Here is a 21,737-nt window from a genome sequence, read left to right on the forward strand (position 1 = left end):
GATAGTCACCATACTATCTCTTCCTTCAGCTGCTTGCATCGGTCTTTCACTGATCACACCACTCACTTTGAGGGCTGTTTGACTTCTTAACAGTGCCACAAATGCTGCCGTTGTTACGCTAACAGCAGCAGAATGGCTCTTGACATGACTGAAGTATAGTGCTGGGCTGCTTGTCCAGAGTGGCGGTGCTCTGAAAGCTGTACAGTGCACTTCTGCCCCTGGGTTCCACAAACAGGGCAGCTGCGGCTGAGTGGCATTATCGCTGCAGAAAGGAATCAGCTGACTCGTGGTTCGTATTTACTGCAACTGGTGATATCTGTTTCTGCTCTTAACATTTATTTTGTAATGCAGCTGCATTTTCCTGGTTGGGATACTCTTGATCCCACTGGAATTCTTGCTGCTGGTGCAGCAATTGCTGCTGCTCATGTAGATTGTGATTCTGTAGATGATACTGATGATGCAATCATTATAGCTGCACCCTCAGATGTTCCAACACCACATCCGATGATGGCAGACCACCGACATTCAGGTCTTGTTGATCGATACTCATGTCTCGCAGACTGTTGGTACTCAGACCTTGTGTGGTTTTGGTATTTGCATCATTTGCTCACAAAGCTCCAGTTCTTGAGGTAGGATCACCACTTATGGGATAAAAATATGTTTGGGTTATGAATAGTAGCGCAGAGATTTATTTGTGCAACTTTGTATGTAACATTGCTGACAACTAGCATCAAGTCAGATCACCGCAGAGGTACAGACTCTCCTTCTCACCACATGTAGTCTCCAATAGTACTTGGGAAATACCTGTCCTGATGTTGCTGGTTCCATGGTGTGGAAGTGAAAAGTGCTGAACTGCCACATCTATTCTAATAGAATATGATACTAATCTGAATGTCTTGGGTTTGATCTTTTGTCAGTCACTTTTCACTTCTTTTACCTCGGGTGATGTTTTCTGAAGTGAAAAATTCTGTGTTGCACTGTGGTTTGGAATTGGGCAAGTCAGTTCAGAGGACAGAGGGAGGCAATGTCATACCATCTCCAACATGAGCTTGCCTTGTAAAGCACTGTGGTTTACAAAACATTATTCGATTTTGATGACTACTTTTCTTAGTTATGTAGTATGGAAAGAAGTATATGTAGAATTTATTCTATGGTCAACTAGCGGTGAAGCCCAGGTATTTATTTATGTGCAACCACTCCATTACGACGCGGCATCTGGTCTTGTGCTTAATGTGGTGTCACCGCCAGACACCACACTTGTTAGGTGGTAGCCTTTAAATCGGCCGCGGTCTGTTAGTATACGTCGGACCCGCGTGTCGCCACTATCAGTGATTGCAGACCGAGCGCCGCCACACGGCAGGTCTAGAGAGACTTCCTAGCACTCTCCCCAGTTGTACAACCGACTTTGCTAGCGATGGTTCACTGACAAAATACGCTCTCATTTGCCGAGACGATAGTTAGCATAGCCTTCAGCTACGTCATTTACCACGACCTAGCAAGGCGCCATTACCAGTTACTATTGATACTGAATCATGTACCGTCAGGAGCGACGTTCACCATTAATGGATTAAAGTTAAGTATTCCACCAGCTATGTCCATTTTATCTAAATTCTATTCCTTGTCCTGTTCCAGACCTCACGCCAGCCTGCGTGAGCTAAAACGCGTGCCTTTCGGCTTCCTCTAGTAACACGGTGTTGGCTCTCCTGCCAACCACAACATTTAATGTCTGTGACCTCATGACTCCTGAACTGTGTGTCCTACAATAATATAATTTTGCACTTACTTTCAGTGGTATATGTGCATACTGTCTTTAAAATGGGTCACAAATACACTTAGTAATGAAGAAGAAATAAATTTTAACATCATGTCTCATACTGTACTTTTACTTCATGAACAGCAGAAAAGTAGTAAGTGATAAATAATTTTCCTTCCATCGTTTTATAAGTGTTGCCAGTGAGGAAAAAAAATTGTATTGCTTTGAAATTACATGTAATGTCTGTTACAAGTCGCTAAATGCTCGTAGCCATAAATGCTGAGCAGATAAAGTCTGGAAATTCACGTGTCGTGGACGACACTTCTTTTTCATCCCCACCTTCACTCCTTTGATAGCTGGATGGTTCTTACCCCCACAGCGATTTGTGCCAAGTTTGGTTGAAACTGGTCCAGCAGTTTAGGAGGAGATGTGGAATAGATGCCCTTGCACACGCGCGCACTCCCACACGCGCCCACACACACACACGCACGCACGCACGCGCACGCACACACACACACATTTTTACAATATGCATAAAACTTAATTTGAATTATTTTGTTAAGATATACATATATCTTTTTCTTCTTTTCAGAAAACAGGTTCCAGAAGAAAATAGTTCAAGAAAAAAGTTTTGATGATCTGGATGAAAATGGCTGCCCACAGAATAAAATGGCATTATTGTGTGGCCCACCAGGTCTGGGAAAAACTACACTTGCTCATATGGTAGCACGACATGCAGGTATGTAATATTTTGATAATGTAGCTTGTGGTACCATCTCAGTCATTTTTATACATACTTTTTGCATTAATAATTTGTGTCAGTGGTGTTAAGAACTTTTGACAGTATCTCCTGTTTATATAATGTTAACTTCAAAATCAATTCATAACAAAGATAATCTTTAGATAACAGAATATGTGGTGATACTTATAATGACAAAGAGAGACCTTTAAATGTGAACATTTTAAATTAGGATTTACAGTGACTGTTACTGATAGCAATTGAAATTCAAGTTTACTGTTACCAGTTAAATTTTTTTTATTGCCTCTGTGTGTTTTAGAGGTTTAAACCCCTGTAATCAGGTGGATTTGTGTGAATCGATAAGATGTGTGTGTGTTGTGCCACCCCAAAGTCGTACACACAACACGTGTATCTTATTAATTCCTGTAAATCCAGCTGGTGATGGAGGTTTAAACCTCTGAAACATGTAATCGAAATACACTCCTGGAAATTGAAATAAGAACACCGTGAATTCATTGTCCCAGGAAGGGGAAACTTTATTGACACATTCCTGGGGTCAGATACATCACATGATCACACTGACAGAACCACAGGCACATAGACACAGGCAACAGAGCATGCACAATGTCGGCACTAGTACAGTGTATATCCACCTTTCGCAGCAATGCAGGCTGCTATTCTCCCATGGAGACGATCGTAGAGATGCTGGATGTAGTCCTGTGGAACGGCTTGCCATGCCATTTCCACCTGGCGCCTCAGTTGGACCAGCGTTCGTGCTGGACGTGCAGACCGCGTGAGACGACGCTTCATCCAGTCCCAAACATGCTCAATGGGGGACAGATCCGGAGATCTTGCTGGCCAGGGTAGTTGACTTACACCTTCTAGAGCACGTTGGGTGGCACGGAATACATGCGGACGTGCATTGTCCTGTTGGAACAGCAAGTTCCCTTGCCGGTCTAGGAATGGTAGAACGATGGTTTCGATGACGGTTTGGATGTACCGTGCACTATTCAGTGTCCCCTCGACGATCACCAGTGGTGTACGGCCAGTGTAGGAGATCGCTCCCCACACCATGATGCCGGGTGTTGGCCCTGTGTGCCTCAGTCGTATGCAGTCCTGATTGTGGCGCTCACCTGCACAGCGCCAAACACGCATACGACCATCATTGGCACCAAGGCAGAAGCGACTCTCATCGCTGAAGACGACACGTCTCCATTCGTCCCTCCATTCACGCCTGTCGCGACACCACTGGAGGCGGGCTGCACGATGTTGGGGCGTGAGCGGAAGACGGCCTAACGGTGTGCGGGACCGTAGCCCAGCTTCATGGAGACGGTTGCGAATGGTCCTCGCCGATACCCCAGGAGCAGCAGTGTCCCTAATTTGCTGGGAAGTGGCGGTGCGGTCCCCTACGGCACTGCGTAGGATCCTACGGTCTTGGCGTGCATCCGTGCGTTGCTGCGGTCCGGTCCCAGGTCGACGGGCACGTGCACCTTCCGCCGACCACTGGCGACAACATCGATGTACTGTGGAGACCTCACGCCCCACGTGTTGAGCAATTCGGCGGTACGTCCACCCAGCCTCCCGCATGCCCACTATACGCCCTTGCTCAAAGTCCGTCAACTGCACATACGGTTCACGTCCACGCTGTCGCGGCATGCTACCAGTGTTGAAGACTGCGATGGAGCTCCGTATGCCACGGCAAACTGGCTGACACTGACGGCGGTGGTGCACAAATGCTGCGCAGCTAGCGCCATTCGACGGCCAACACCGCGGTTCCTGGTGTGTCCGCTGTGCCGTGCGTGTGATCATTGCTTGTACAGCCCTCTCGCAGTGTCCGGAGCAAGTATGGTGGGTCTGACACACCGGTGTCAATGTGTTCTTTTTTCAATTTCCAGGAGTGTATTAATGATTTTTGACTGACAACGTTAAACTTGTAGTTTCAATTAAAGAGACACTTCATGTGTGGACGAAAGGAAACAAAAGATCAATTGACATGCATAATGAAGAGAGAAGGAAATAATTAAAAGAAAAAGTGCTTATATTCAAGCTGTGACAGTGGTGACCTGATGTTCAGTCTGAATTCAGCAATTACACTGTTGGAAGACTGAAAGTCTTTTACATATTGATGTTGCTGTGAAATACTTCATGAACACAGGCCAGAAAAGAGTTTGTAAAAATGGAAAATCCAGAGTAAAACATGCATAAATACATTAATAAGACCATTTGCAACCTCTTTAATCTTTTAATTTGCAAATTTTTTATGGAAGAAGTGTACCAAAAATGGCAATTTTGCAATATGATGCTCCACATTGGTAGAAGGTTCATGATTATGAGAAAGGGAAGTGTTACAGCATGGGCTGCATTTACATTGAAATTTAAACAAGTATTTCTTTGTCTTGCTTGTATCTGAAATCTCCAGTCCTTTTAATTCTGCGATCTGCTCTCCACATTTACTTTCTGCTTTCTGTTTGAGCTTAAACATATGTGGGATTAACAATGGTTGCTCTTGAAGTTATGCAAGCTACACAAAATTTTTTATCAATGCCTCTTTATATTGAACAGTATCAGATATAAAATGCAAGTATGCATAATGGCTTGCATCTACTGACTACAACTGCTACGAGAAGAAGAAGAAGAACAACAACAACAACAACTAATAACTTTCGTGCTCTCTTTTTTCTCTTTTTTCCCTTCCAGTCAGTGACAAATGAAAATGAGTCAGCAGCAGAGACATGATTGCTAAAGTGAATGACTATCAAAAGAAATATGAATGAAAAAATAATAAAGTAAATATTACATTACAACCATGATACGAAATGATCTGTGGTAAGTTGCAACTGCAGGAAGTGTGGCATACAACAAGTTGGATGTTAAGAAAGTGTGGAAGTAAGGAACACTACAGAGTTAGGTCTTCCATTCATTGCAACAAAATGGATAAGGGAACACTATCTTTATGCAGATGACAGGGTTGGGGCTGCTTCTATTCTGGTGGTGTAGGCACACAGTTGACCCACCTGACTGAACTTCAGGGCAGAATGTCTTTGGCAAATGCTTTGTGCTTGCATGAAACAGTTGCAAAATGGACTCTGACAGAGATCTTTTGCATTTTGCTTTGTTACGGAAAAGAAAATACTGACACCAGTGATGTCTATGGAAGTATTGCATTTATCCAATGCTAGCAGCTCATGAAATTCCTGGTATATTATTATTATTATTATTATTATTATTATTATTATTATGAGGAATTAAATGAAAAATCATCAATTTGATAACTACTTCAGAATTTTACTGTCATCTTTTGACAAGGTATGTGTTACTTTTGTCATAGTTTCTCCCAAGCATTACATTTGATGACTTTATTTCTGTAATCCATATTTTCTGAATCCTGAACTGTAGGACAATATTCTATATCAGCAATAAAAACTTCTGCACAGAAGATCATTTAGCTGTACAAAAGTACAAACTTCATAAAACATTGTAGTGAACAAATGAGATGAACTCTCAACCCTGCAACAAAAATAAATGCAGAGCTGCATGGCAAGGTAGCAGTGTGCTTAACCCCACCCTGACGTAGCTATGTGCCTGACTTTCTTGCTCTTTATGGTCAAAAGCAGCTGAACAGCTATGGTCAGCTGCAGGGATGGGCAGATACAAAGCTGGCCATGCTGCTAAACCACCAGTGTATAAGGAATTATGGGAACCGCTTGTTAACTGAAGAAAGTGTTTCAGCAGAGTGACCAGACTGTCAGTTCGATAGCAGCCTAAGATTTGGAAAGTGAACTGGGAGATGGAAAGGCTAGCAGGGGTGCAAATAGTGCAACAGATAATACAGCAAGAGTAAACAAAGGACAGGACAAATAATGACAAGTATGTAAACTGGAATCAGAGGTAAATTAGGAAACTGAAATATTGTAATAAACGACAGTTTGGTAGGCATGAGTATCAAAGTGTCAAGAGTGGGAGATGCAAAAGGGATATGGCAACCCTCTTCTTCTAATGCACAGTACCACTTTTCATTCATTACAGAAATTTCATACACCTCTAGACTGTTTGTTTTACTTGGGAGATGGTTGGGTGGGTCCCAAAGAACACTACCATATTGTATAGTAGGTCTGCTTGTTTTGGTTGCAGCAAAGCATTTGTGCCAAATGAAAGACAAACTGTGTGTTCTGACACAGTAATACCCAAGTTTTCATCAAACTCACAGTCCATAGTATGTGTACCATTGTTCATTTTGTTTAAAAGTTTTAATTTTTCTAAATTTTCAGAGAAATATGTTGATTAAAATGTCGTATAAATATTGTATTACAGTTTTATAGACGGTTTTTGCTTCTTTCAAGAGCATAATAAGTTTTTTTTATGCTTTATAAAATAGACTGGTGAATGCCAGGATGGACCTAGGGATAGATCTCATCATGACCTCTAACTTAACTGCAAAAAGTACCCAACATGTCTTTGTTAATCTTTTTTGAAGATCTTGAAACAATAATTTGGCCAAGAGAAGCTCTATTTTGTCATTAGAATGTAACAATAGTATACGTGCATTTTAAGAGGACTCTCGACAAGGTGACCAACTAATGTCACTGTGGCAATCGAAATCAAATGCTGGTAATTTGTATTTACTGCTTTCCAATTACTACCAACTTTAAATAGCAGACAGCACTGTGTATGATGCATCTAACATGTCAGTAAATAAGATGATTCCAAAATCAATTACATGTAACACTTCAGGTCATTAACTCAGTGCATTGCTTATACTCTCCTATATTTAGATGCGTTAAACATACTGCCTGCTACTTCACCTTAAGAGTAATCAAAAATCAATGAATACTAGTTGATGTCATTTGGGTTTTATAGATTGAAGCAGATCCATCAGCCACTTCACAAGAATAATCTTGTAGTGCACGTTGAGTATTTGTACAGCAGACAACTTTGATTAACCCAATTGTTGGTCTATGCTTTGTAAATCAGCTTGACCATAATATGTCAAAGAAGCCACAAAAAGGTAGCTTCTCCCCCCCCCCCCCCTCCCTTCCCAACATCTTTTGGTGCATGGTAAAGCATTGAGTTCAAAAAGATAGAAGGGAGATTGACTCACAAAGGAATGAAATCCTCTCTCCATAATTGAATGGCTTGGTTTACCCTTTTTCACAACTTTGTAACTGAGAAGATGGTATTATATATACCATGAACTGAAACTTTTATAAATTAAGCTTGCTTTTCTTACATTCACATTAAAAATAATTCTATTGAATGAATGCTGCCTTGGAATCGTGGTGCAATCGAAGCCCCATCTATGTCTACATATATGTACATACTCTGAAAAACTACTCTGAAGTGCATGGCAAAGGTTACTTAACGTGGTACCACCTGCTAGGCATTCTTTCTGTTGCAGTAACATACGGAGTGTGGGAAGGATGACTGCTTAAATGCTTGTGTGAATGTTTGTGGTGTAATAAGTCTAATCTTGTCTTTGTTGTGCTAGTGGGATCACTGTGTAGAAGGCTGAAGAATATCTCTAGATTCTTCACTTAATACTGAGTTTTGAAATTTTGTAAGTAGACTTTCACAAGACAATTTGTGTCTATCTTCAAGAGTCCAACAGTTCAGGTTTCCAACATTTCTGTGATGTTCTCCTGTGAGTCAAACAAGCCTGTGTCCATTTTTGCCACTCTTATTTTGTATACATACAATATTCTCTGAGACATAATGAATATTTACTGTAAAGTTGACACGTTAAGTTGCAGACAGGCACAACCAAAATGCACTCACCCTTACGCTTTCAGCCACAGCCTTCCTTGGAAATGGAAACACATGTTTAATCATGCAAGCAGGTGCACACCACCATCTCTGGAAGGTCAAACTCAAAAGCATTAGTCACATAGAGCGGAAGGAGCACCCCGGAGGGGGATGGGAAGGACAAGGGATAGCAGTGCATGGATGGGGGGAGAGAAGATTGCTGTTTGGCAGAGTGTACAGGAACTAGACTGCCAACAGACATAAAGCTTCGGGAGGTTGTGGGACAGGGAGGGGGGGGGGGGGAGATGGGCTGGTGCATTGTAAGAGAGTCACACACAAAGAGGGTGGAGATGAAATTGGTGAGGAAGTTATGGAGCAGGGGGGGGGGGGGGGTGAAAACTGGGCGGAGGGTGTGGGGTGTGGGGACAGTATATTACTGTAGGCTGAGGCTGGTATAAGATCAGGAGTGGAAAATGAAGTGTAAGGGTTATTTCCATCTGTGCTATTTGGAAAAACTGATGATAGAATGGAGGATCCAGATTGGTCGGGTAGTGAAGCAGCCATTGAAATCAAGCATGGTATGTTCAGCTGCATATTGTGTCACAGGGTGGTGTACTTTGTCTTGGCCACAGTTGGTGGTGGCCATTCCTTGTTGTGGACTGCTGATTGGTAGTTATACCAATATACAAAACCGTGCAGTGATTACAGCAGAGCTGGTATCATGGCTGCTTTCACAGATGGCCTGGCCTCTGATGGTGTAGAATAACAGGACTGGAATAGGAAGTGTTGGGTGGGTGGATCGGGCAGGTCTTTCATCTGGATCTTCCACAGGCATATGATCCCTGTGGCAGGCAGTTGGGATTGGGAGTGGCATAGGGATGGACTAATATGTTTGGAAGTTGGTTGGACAATGGAAAATCACTTTAAGAGGGGGTGGGAAGGATGTTGGGTAGGATGGGCATGATGATGGTTAATCAAAGCCCTGGCAAACAATGTGATTCAGTTGTTCCTGTCTAGGGTGGCATTGGGTGCTATCCCTTCCAGTTTCCCACTGCCTTCAGATTGTTGCTCCCATTCTATGCAACAGTTGCATACTGGTGTGAGCTGCTGGAGGTGGGAGTCATGTACGCTTGAGAGGTGTGCTTGCTTGTAAGAAGGAATGTATATTTCATTTTCTGACGAAGGCTGTGGCCAAAAGCTAAAGTGTAAGTATTTTGTAGTTGTGGCTGTCTACACCATAATGTCTTCTCTTTACAGTAAGTAGCAATCTATCATTTCTGTATATTGCTGATATTCCAACCTGGAGTTCCATTGTTTAATGTAATAAATATTCATAGACTTCTACAAAGATTTAGTGTTTGTGACACGGCACAAATCCAAATTCACCAATTCAGTTGTATAAAAAAAGTGGCTATTGTAGGGTCCTGCGTCCCCTCATCCTCCATCTGCCATGGGTAAATTTGTATGGAATCACTTGTGCGTGGAGGAGGGTGATGATAAAAAAGACCTATTGGGCAGGAATAAAAGTATTATGACAGCAGAGTCGTAGATAAAATTATGAAAAAAGAGATTATGGGTTGGAGCTGGTACAGGTTAATTAAAAAGCCCTGTTCATTGTGTTTCTGTGATGCTTGTATCTCTGTCTATGAACAGGTCTTATCCATTTCTGCCTAAATTGTGAATGAGTCTGTATCATTTGGATAATGGTTAGTTTGTTGACTGTTCTAATACTTGATAGCAGCAAAATTTGCAACTGGAAGAACAAGTGAGGAAGGTATCCCTTCTCTATTTCCTGCATTTTTTCTGCTAACATTGCTTCTTACTCTGGTTCACAACTTTTAGAAATCAGATGCCTTCAGGAAAAATGGTACATTGGCATCAAAACCTACCCAAAAACCTTTGCAATCTAACGATTCCATACTAAAGCTGTACCACACTGGACTCAAGTCTGGGAGGATGACAGTTCAAACAATTTAGGTTATCTGTGATTTCCCTAAATCATTTCAGGCAAATGCTGGGATGGTCCCTTTGAAAGGGCATGGCCGACTTCCTTCACCATCCTTCTCTAATCCAATGGGACAGATGACCTCACTGTTTGGTCCCCTTCCACCAACCAACCAACCAACCAACCATACTTTAGTATCAGCTGCAACTCTGTTGTTGGATCTGAGCTGTGCCTGCAGCAGCTGTGTAAATCATACAGTGTGTTGCAACGTAAACTATACCTGTGTTCGTGTTTATGTGGTAATTATTATTTTGTTATGAGTTATCTATTTATTTAATCGTGTCTGAGCTACATCTGTAATTAATTAATAGCCTATATATATATATACTTGCTTACAAATATAACCAAATAATAGTTATACCTTTATATATACATTCACGATCTTCACATATCATAAGTTGCCATTATTGTCTATAGCAAGGCTCATATCTTTCTCCGGTGTTCGGCACGCTTCACTGTGGCGTCATTGGCCAACCACAGCTTTTGGAAAGTGCATGGGGCCAGCAAGGATGGATAGGTCAACATTTGTGTCACCATTTGTTTTCCTCCACATTGGCAGGGCTCTTCTTTGGCGTATCTGCACTTGAACAGGTTATCCTTTGATCTTCCCATTTGACACCTAAGTCTATTTAGGCTCTTCTAGACTCGCCATTCCAATTGTGATCCAGCAGGAAGTTTTTCTTTAATGTTCCAACTTTTCAGGCTGTCTTTATCCAATTTCTGTTTCCACATTGATTCTCTGGTTGTAGATTGACTTTCGTTTAGTGGACGTTCAACTTTTATAAAATCTTCCCTAGATTTAAGTCTTTCCACCACTGGCTGATGTGCATACAGGGAATGTCTTCTGTCTTCACACTGCCTACTTCGTTTGGCCATCACCAATGTTTGCCATTTGATCTGTGTGTGTGGTGGTGGTGGTGGTGGTGGTGGTGGTGGTGGGGATTCCAGAATACGCATGAAGGAGATCATGGTTTGCAGGCTTCAGACATCCCGTAATTAATCAACATGAGTCATTCAGTGCTGCATCTAGCTTCTGGGCACGTGTCGATCTTCTCCGTATGGGGCATGCATATTCAGCTGGAGCAAAGCTCAATGCCAAGGATGATGCACGTATAATTTCAGGATTTGCTCCCCAGTGTGAGTTGGTAAGTTTGCGGATTATACCATTCCATGTGTTGACTTTCACTCTAGTTTTTTCTACATGTTTCTAGTAAGACAATGTTCGATCTAATGTGATACCATAATAAACTGGGTTTGGGCAGTGTGTAAGTTTAACTGAGTTCCATTCCAGTTGTAATTCCCTGTTTACTTCCTTATTGTTCAGATGAAAAAAACAAGTCTGCGTCTTTGCTGGATTTGGTCAAAGCTGGTTCCTGTTGTAATATTCAGCTAGTACTTCTAAGGCATCTATGAGGTTTTTCTCAATCTGTTTGATTGATCTGAATTGGTAGACAATGGCTATATCATCAGCATAGATAAAACTTCTTGTCATTGGTCCAACTGGTTGGTCATTGCTATACAGATTGAAAGGTAGAGGGGACAAAACAATACCTTGTGGGAGCCCATTCTTCTGGTTCCACCAGTGACTTCTTTGCTCATGAAATTCCACATAGTATCTTCTGTTGGAGATCAGTGATATCACAACTTCAGTTTCCCATCATTTTGAAAATTTTTCCCAGAAGGATTTTGTGCTTTATTGTGTCGTATGCTGCTGATAAGTCAACAAACACCATACCAGTTTTTTCTCCCTTCTCAAAACCGTCCTCTATGTGCTGTGCTAGGCAGAGGACCTGGCCGGTGCAAGACGTACCGGGTCTGAATCCTACTTGTTGTGGAATGGCTTGGCTTTCTAGTTGAGGTCCTATTTTATTCAAAATAAGACATTCATATACTTTGAAAGGGCAACACAGCAGTGATGTTGGACAATAGTTCTTGGCATCATCTCTTGATTTACCTGGCTTTGCGGTAGCTACTACCTTGGTCTTCAGTCGTAGCTTAGGTACTGTCTTGTTAGACCATCAGAAAATAGAGTTGTAAGAGCTGTTCATTAGCTATGGGCCCTATGCTCTGTACAAATTCATTAATGATGCGATCGGGACCTGCGGCCTTCCTGGGTTTCAAGAACTGATAGCAGCTTCCAATTCTGTTGAAGTGAAATATAGCTCAGGTGGTATTTCAGCCACTTGTGGCCTCTTATATGAGGTGGAAATCTTGCTGTTCCTGGTTGGTTTACAATTCAAAAGGAGCTGATGTGCGATTTGATTAGCTGTCACGGAAACCTGATCCCTGGGGGCTGCCGGGTCGCTAGACAATCGTTTTATGAGGTTCCAAGCTCTTCTGCTACTATACTTCATGTCAAGACTTTCCAACATATGTTTCCAGGTCTCTTGTCGGTCTTTGCTTATAGTTTCAATCAGCTGATCCCCAAGTTTTATTGTTTCTTCACTGAAAGGGTCCTGGCTGTACTGCTCCAGATATTTGTTATATATTTGTTTCATGTTGTTGGAAACTCCAGGAATGTAGAGTGTTCTATAGCCCCTGGGTGTGCCGAGTCTTGCTGATCTTTTAACAGTTTGGACGAACTTTCTGTAGTTTTCAGTGTTTGATGGTAAATTTACGATTTCCATATATAGGGTGTCCACAAATTTTTTCCAGTTAGCCATTTTGAAGTTGAAATTTCTTTTGAAGGGTACTTTTTGGTCTAAAATTTAGCACTATTGGTCTGTGTTGGGTCTTTGGGACAGGGTTGAGAACAAATTTATTGCATGACCCAAATAAGGTTTTGGAAACAAGTATACCCTCTCTTCCATCTTGCACTGTTGAATGATGCAGGCTATTTCTGATCATGGATGAGATTCAGCTTGTGTTCTTCTGCCTAGCTTTCCAATAATTCTCTGGCCTCATTTGTGTCTTAGTAGCCCCACACTCAAATGTGACAGTTAAAGTCTCTCATTATTAGCTGTGGGTGACAGATATGTTGGATGAAAGCAAACCTTTCCCTTGGTGGTTTATATATCGATGACACTGTAATGCTTCTGATAGTAACAGAAATGATATCCATGTTGTTAACGGTGTTAACTTGTATACTGGATACTTAGATTACAGGCCAAATAAATAGAGCACTTCCATATTAGTCGTGAGGGCACTGTTTCACCAAGGTCATCCCAGGAATATTTGGACGGCATTGTGATGGCCCTCTATGTGTCTCCTGGAGGCACAGGACATCACAGGAATGAAGTTTACATATGTTGGATATAAGTTCTTCTTTTCCCTCAATATTGAGACATATGACTGTCAAGCATGGCTCTGAAAATGGTCTTTTCTTCATTTTAGATTCTGAATACATGTTGTTTTAGACATAGTGTATGGAAGGATCTGCTGGTAAGGGGACACCCGACTGTACTTGTACAATCTTCTAGGAGGCTCCTTTCTTGTCCCCCATTTTGTTATGGTGATGATTGCAATAAAAAAATTGCAATCCAGTTTTGTTATGATGATGACTGCAATAAAAATGACACTGTGACAACAGCATTCAGGGAAAGGCTTCTCATTGTCAGCAACAAATGAAGAGAATATGAGAGGTGGAAGAACTGATATTCCACTCTTGGCCACCACTTTAGCTGTTTCACACTGTAATTAAATTTAACCGACTTACTAATGTTGTGGTGTTAAATGTTGTATAACTCACAAGTAGGTTTTTCAGAGATTTTAGATTAGTGCTTCCTGCCATTTGTAACTGATGAAAGCTAATTGGCGTTGAGAAGTCACAAAGCCAAAATGATAAGAAACAATAGCAATGAGTATCAAACTATGACATAATAATTGACATATGAGTAATCTGATATATGCCCTTGTAATACATCGGGAATGATATAATATTCAGAATTTGACACATATTTTGTAGCTTTTGGAGGTCATTGTTATGGACCTCTGATTTTTCAGCTCTGTTCTGTAATGTAGTGTATAAATAACTGCATACAGTATTCTATTTCAGTACATCTACATCTACATATATACTCCACTCGCCACCAAGCAGTGTGTGGCAGAGGGCACAGTTTGCACCAAAGTCCACTCGCGGATCGCGCGAGGGAAAAATGACTGTCTGAAAGCCTCAGTACGAGCTCTAATTTCCATTATCTTTTAATGGTGATCATTGTGCGATTTGAAAGTTGATGGTAATAATATATGCTCTACACCCTTTGTGAAGATCGGATTTCAGAATTTAGTGAGCAGCCCCTTCCATTTAGCGCGCCGTCTATCTGCAAGTGTGTCCCGCTTCAAACTTACTCTCTATGAAATTTGTAACGCCCTCACGATGGCTAAATGTACCAGTCACGAACCTTGCCACTCTTCTTTGGACCTTCTCAATCTCTTGAATCAGACCCAACTGGTACAGTGAGAAAAACTAAAAGACAATAGGAAATCCTTGCAGCAGCAGTGTCTGTTGCTAATAGTACTGCAAGGTTTTGATTTATTACGTTCAGTTTGAGTCTGATTCCATTTATCACAGAAACAGATTGGAAACAGACCTATGAGAAGATCATATATACAATTTTTTGTCATTGTAAGGGAATGAGAAACAATTTCTCAAGCATAAGAAAACTGTAACTTCCAGGCAGTTTAAAACTGTGTACTGGACTGAGACTCAAACTCGGGACCTTTGCCCTTTGTTGGCAAGTGTTCTACTGACAGCTACCCTAGCATGATTCATGACCCATCCTCAAAGCTTTACTTCTACCAGTCCCTGATCCTACATTCCACCAGTACCTCATATCCTACTTTCCGAACTTCAGTTCTGAATTTCATTCTTGACCCAGCATAAAGCTTTAATCCACCAGGAAGTTTCATATCAGCGTACACTCTGCTTCAGAGTGAAGATAGCATTCTACATAAGAAAACTGTTTGTGTGTATTAAATGATTGGCTGATACTTGATGTGTAAATTCTTATGACTTTATGCAGGTTACAAGGTGGTTGAGATGAATGCGAGTGACGATCGAAGTCCAGATATATTCCGAAATCAGTTGGAAGCTGCAACACAAATGCGGGCTGTCATGGGTGAAGAGCCACGTCCAAACTGCCTTGTGCTGGATGAAATAGATGGAGCGCCAGCCGTAAGCCACTCTTTTTTTTTTTAGTCATCTTTTCCTCTTTAACCTACATTGTTGTGAAGTTTGTGCAGAGTATGTCTATCTTGATGTCTTCTTGAGCTGTATTTCAACTGACAAAATTTTGAAAATTTTGGTATAGCTATGTGAAAGTTTGCCAAAAGTCACAATACCTTTGATTTTTGTTTCAGTACTTCTTACAATTCAGTACACTAATTATGTTCAATGTTTTCGTAACATATTTAAGCCTTTGGGCTGATATTATTTCTTCATCCATGGAAAACTGGTGTGTGTGTGTGTGTGTGTGTGTGTGTGTGTGTGTGTGATATGATCTCATCATTCAGTATGAATTAGCTTCCACAATGAAATATCTTGAATTTTATGAATAGATAGCAGTTACAAGACATCATATGTATGCCATCATCGAGTGGATGACACAGTAGTTTGTAGCATAGTTTACCAATTTTAGTCATGATACAGTAGTGGAAGATTGGTGAGAAAGAAAATCTTCTTCGCAAAATAGGGTAACTTTCCACCAATTCTTTGTTAAATTTGTTCCAATGAAGGACAATAATATGCAGCTATGAATTTAATTTAGTTTAAAACTACATTTCATACTTACTTTTACAGCTTGTTAAATGTTTTTTGTGTTGAAAGTGAAATCTTCATGATTAGGCTATGTCACATCCCTCTTCAGCCTCTTCTGCAAGCTTGATGTATCAGTCCACCTGGTGGGATCATTCTCAGCAGTCTTTCATACCTTTGTCTGTACGCTGCAACCTTGAAGCTGTGTAATTAGGCTTTTACAGGATGGTTTTGAGCCTATCTTCAGGCACTGCCAGATCTGTTTTTTCAGCACCTCCAAGACACTTCCCCATTGGTCAAACAAACCTGTGACAATTCATGCTGTTATTTTCTGTATACATTCAATTTCTCTGGTGGCTGAACATTCCCAAGAAAGTTCTTAGCAGAACAGGTGAAACATAAAGTTTGGAGAAGTTGAAAAAGTGTGTGACATAGCCTAATCACCCAGAAGATGTTTACCTCTAATGACTATGTCCATGAAAGCCTGCAGCGTTTTATGTTATTTGGAGCATGTTGAAGTAGGACGTTCTGTGCTTTAATTGGTTCTTGCTCTCTGACTGAAAACAATTTGTCTGCATTCCATCAACTACAAAACAGTGGTTCGAAATTTTACTTGCATTATGACTCAATATGTTCAACCACTCATGGGGAAGACTGTGAGAATTGCATAACTTTTACTTTCGGTAAACTCTGAGCAATTGTGTTATCCATCTTGTTAGGAGCTTACTCATAGTTAAAAATTTGTGCGTAATGTTTGCATGGTTTGTGGTATATCAGTCTTCTGCATTCCAACTTAGTTTCATGTGGTCTATCATGTGCAACCTTCAGTTATGATGTAGCTTTCAAGGTTCAAGGGTCAGTTAAGAGCAGAAGTGCCGAACAGATCTTGTTGCTATTTTGTTCCTGTGCCATGAAGATTATGATAATCTAAGGGGAAGTAAAAGCTCCAGTAGTACTACCACTATCTGCTATTCATAAATCATGTTGTCTACACTGTTTTGCTTTTTTATTGTGTAACATATTTTTGACAGAGTGATAACACTGAACATGTAAGTTAAGTTTGTGTTGATGATATAGAACATTTGGGAACATGCAGGAAAGAGAAACAGCGAATGGGATAGGAGCTACTAAGTTAAAGGTTGAGAAAATAGTATGGGGCAAGCTGGAAGGGTCAAGACTAAGAGTAAGAGAAAGAGGTAAGGAAAGTTTGAGACAGGTGAGGTAATATGGAGGAGAAAGTAACTGAGAAACTGTAAAGTTGGCATGGGGACTGATGAGTGGAATGGGGTGGCAACAGGACTTTTCTTAAAGACCAGTAGATGATAAGGCTCAGGAGAGACTGAGCTTAATGGGACTGTGGAATCAAATGAAAAGCTACCGGCATAGTTCTCACTTACAGAACTAAGAAAAGCTGTTACTAGTGGGGTATCCAGATGGTGCAAATCATGATGCAGCTGTTGTAATAAACCACACCATGTTGAATTGCATGCTCCACAACTGGATAGGGAAGTTAATAGATAGATTGCTTGGAATCATAACTATGTAGAAGGCTGTGCATAGGCAGCAGTGAAGTTAAATACCAATGTGGCTGCTTACACAATTAACTGTATGTTTAATGTGGTATTAATACTAGGGCAAGGGCTAAAACTGCAAAAAAAAAAATTTTTTTTTGAGGACTGAGAAATGAAATTAATGAATTAATTACCTGCATAGATGATTTAGAGTCCTCAAACCCTGCTGACATAATCTGCCTCTCTGAACATCATGTGACCACTGGTATAGAACTATAAACTGTTACAGGATTTAGGTTAGTGTCTCACTTTTGTAGAGCAGAAATGGAGAAAGGAGGAGTTGCCACATTCATCAGGAACTGTCATTAATTTAAGAACATAGACATTCATAAATTTTGCCCAGAACAGCATATGGAAGCATGTGCAACAGAAGTAGGATTTCATAAAAGATCCTTCATAATATTAAGTGTATACTGAGCACCTGCAGGTAACTTTAATCTGTTCGTAAACCACCTTGAAGCTATACTGGCCCATTTAACAACCAAAAACAAAGAAATAGTGATTGCAGGTGACTTCAATGTAGATTTCCTAAAAGATTCTCGCAATAAGAACTTATTTGAGTTAGTAACACTAACATTCAACTTAATTCCCACTGTAAAGTTCCCCTTTAGGGTATCCAATTGCGCACAAACAGCCATTGATAATATCTTTATAGAAAAGTCTAATGAACAAAATTATATTACAAAACCAATAGTCAATGGCCTCTCAGACCATGACATCCAGTTCCTTCTATTAAATGTTAATACTGAATAGTATATAAAATCTTTTAAATCTGAACTCAAGAGGGTAATCAAAAGCCAAAAATTGATTATTTTAGAACACCCCACAGAGACATTCACTGGAGTGATGTTTACAGTGACCATGGCATGAATGAAAAATGTAACACTTTTGCTAATAAAGTGCTTACCTTTTTGGACACTGTTTTCCCCCAAAACTAACCATGGTTAGAGCAAAGTCTACAAAGAAGCCATGGATTACTCAAGGAATAGGGGTATCGTGTAAAACAAAAAGAAAATCGTGTCTTTCAATCTGAAACAGTTCTGATGTTGATGCTATAGCACATTACAAGAAATACTGCAAAATATTAAGGCATGTAATATGGACATCAAAGCAAATACACTCCTGGAAATTGAAATAAGAACACCGTGAATTCATTGTCCCAGGAAGGGGAAACTTTATTGACACATTCCTGGGGTCGGATACATCACATGATCACACTGACAGAACCACAGGCACATAGACACAGGCAACAGAACATGCACAATGTCGGCACTAGTACAGTGTATATCCACCTTTCGCAGCAATGCAGGCTGCTATTCTCCCATGGAGACGATCGTAGAGATGCTGGATGTAGTCCTGTGGAACGGCTTGCCATGCCATTTCCACCTGGCGCCTCAGTTGGACCAGCGTTCGTGCTGGATGTGCAGACCGCGTGAGACGACGCTTCATCCAGTCCCAAACATGCTCAATGGGGGACAGATCCGGAGATCTTGCTGGCCAGGGTAGTTGACTTACACCTTCTAGAGCACGTTGGGTGGCACGGGATACATGAGGACGTGCATTGTCCTGTTGGAACAGCAAGTTCCCTTGCCGGTCTAGGAATGGTAGAACGATGGGTTCGATGACGGTTTGGATGTACCGTGCACTAGTCAGTGTCCCCTCGACGATCACCAGTGGTGTACGGCCAGTGTAGGAGATCGCTCCCCACACCATGATGCCGGGTGTTGGCCCTGTGTGCCTCGGTCGTATGCAGTCCTGATTGTGGCGCTCACCTGCACGGCGCCAAACACGCATACGACCATCATTGGCACCAAGGCAGAAGCAACTCTCATCGCTGAAGACGACACGTCTCCATTCGTCCCTCCATTCACGCCTGTCGCGACACCACTGGAGGCGGGCTGCACGATGTTGGGGCATGAGCGGAAGACGGCCTAACGGTGTGCGGGACCGTAGCCCAGCTTCATGGAGACCGTTGCGAATGGTCCTTGCCGATACCCCAGGAGCAACAGTGTCCCTAATTTGCTGGGAAGTGGCGGTGCGGTCCCCTACGGCACTGCGTAGGATCCTACGGTCTTGGCATGCATCCGTGCGTTGCTGCGGTCCGGTCCCAGGTCGACGGGCACGTGCACCTTCCGCCGACCACTGGCGACAACATCGATGTACTGTGGAGACCTCACGCCCCACGTGTTGAGCAATTCGGCAGTACGTCCACCCGGCCTCCCGCGTGCCCACTATACGCCCTCGCTCAAAGTCCGTCAACTGCACATACGGTTCACGTCCACGCTGTCGCGTCATGCTACCAGTGTTAAAGACTGCGATGGAGCTCCGTATGCCACGGCAAACTGGCTGACACTGACGGCGGCGGTGCACAAATGCTGCGCAGCTAGCGCCATTCGACGGCCAACACCGCGGTTCCTGGTGTGTCCGCTGTGCCGTGCATGTGATCATTGCTTGTACAGCCCTCTCGCAGTGTCCGGAGCAAGTATGGTGGGTCTGACACACCGGTGTCAATGTGTTCTTTTTTCCATTTCCAGGAGTGTATATTACAAGGAAAAGATAGTCAAATCAGGTAACAAAATAAAGACAATATGGGGTATGGTGAAGGAGGAGACCAGTTGAACCAGAGATGTGTATAGTGTTGCAGAACTTTTTAACGAACATTTTATAACTGTTGCTGAAAATGTAGGGTTGTCAGGTTCTGTAGATGCTGCTGTGGAATACCTCAGACCAGATATTTAAAGTAACTTCTATAATATGAATTTGACCCTCACTACCCCAGCTGAAGTAATGTCCATCATAAAATCTTTAAAATCAGAAATATCTAGTGGGTATGATGAAATATCAACAACGTTAATTAAAGAATGTGATTCTGAGTTAAGGAACCAGTCGTTTATCAGTGGAATATTTCCTGACTGGTTGAAATATGCTGAAGTTAAGCCAGTGTTTAAGAAGGGAGATAAAGAAATAGCATCAAACTTCTGTTTAGTTTCACTTTTGCCAGCATTCTCAAAAATTTTAGAAAAAGTAATGTACAATCGGCTTTATAACCATCTTATCACAAATAACATACTGTCAAAGTCACAGTTCGGATTTCTAAAGAGTTCTGATATTGAGAGGACTATCTACATTACAGTGAAAATGTACTTAATTCGTTTGACAAAAAATTGCAGGCAACTAGTATATTTTATGATATGTCAAAGGTATTTGACTATGTAAATCACAATATCCTTTTAAGTAAATTAGAATATTATGGTGTAACAGGAAATGCTGCAAAATGGTTCAAATCTTATATCTCTGGCAGATAACAAAGGGTGTTATTAGGAAAGAGACATGTATTAAGCTATTAGGCATCATCCAACTGGGAACTAATTACATGTGGGGTCCCACAAGGTTCCATCTTAGGACCCTTACTTTTTCTTTTGTATATCAATGATCTTTCATAAGTAACATTACCAGATGACAAGTTTGTTTTGTTTGCCGGTGATACAAACATTGCAATAAATAGCAAATCAAGTGTAGTTTTATAAAGATCGGCTAATAAAATATTTATGGACATTAATCACTGGTTTCTAGCCAATTCTTTGTCACTAAACTTTGAAAAAACACACTACATGCAGTTCAGGACTTACAAGGAGTATCCCATGAGTAAGTGCATAACATACAATGACAAGCGGATAGAAGAAGTGGACAGTGTTAAATTCTTGCGACACAGCTTGATAATAAATCCAACTGGGAGGAGCACACCACAGAACTGCTGAAGCATGTAACAAATCTCTATTTGCTATGCAGATTGTGTCAGACATATGGGATATAAAAATGAAAAAGCTGTCATATTATGCTTACTTTCATTCCATAATGTCATATGGGATTTTTTGGGGGGTAATTCATCAAGCCAAGCTAAAGTTTTCTGGGTACAAAAATGTGCAATAAGAGTTATATGTGGTGTGAACTCAAGAACATCCTGCAGAAACCTGTTTATGTAACTAGGGATACAAACTACTGCTTCCCAATATATATATCCGTTAATGAATTTTGTCATTAAAAATATATCACTTTTTCAAACCAACAGCTCAATTCATAGAATCAATACTAGAAATAAGAATAATTTTCACAAGGACTTAAAGTCACTTACTCTTGTACAAACAGGTGTGCATTATTCAGGAACACACATTTTCGATAATTGCCAGTAGCCATAAAAAGCTTAACAATCAATGAAATTCACTTTAAGAGAAGCCTAA

General features: G+C 41.2%; 1 protein-coding gene across 2 annotated transcripts in view; it reads left to right on the plus strand.

Moving 5' to 3' along the window:
- Nucleotides 1–21,737, plus strand: part of LOC126145121 (chromosome transmission fidelity protein 18 homolog) — a 464,617-nt gene that overhangs the window by 66,699 nt on the left and 376,181 nt on the right. For both annotated transcript variants that reach the window (XM_049915535.1, XM_049915534.1), the window contains exons 9-10: nt 2,346–2,492; nt 15,198–15,349. In XM_049915535.1, the coding sequence (XP_049771492.1) occupies nt 2,346–2,492; nt 15,198–15,349 (299 nt within the window). The remainder of the gene's footprint in view (nt 1–2,345; nt 2,493–15,197; nt 15,350–21,737) is intronic.

The sequence above is a fragment of the Schistocerca cancellata genome, chromosome 2 (assembly GCF_023864275.1).
Source record: "Schistocerca cancellata isolate TAMUIC-IGC-003103 chromosome 2, iqSchCanc2.1, whole genome shotgun sequence".
NCBI classification, from domain to species: Eukaryota; Metazoa; Arthropoda; class Insecta; order Orthoptera; family Acrididae; genus Schistocerca; species Schistocerca cancellata.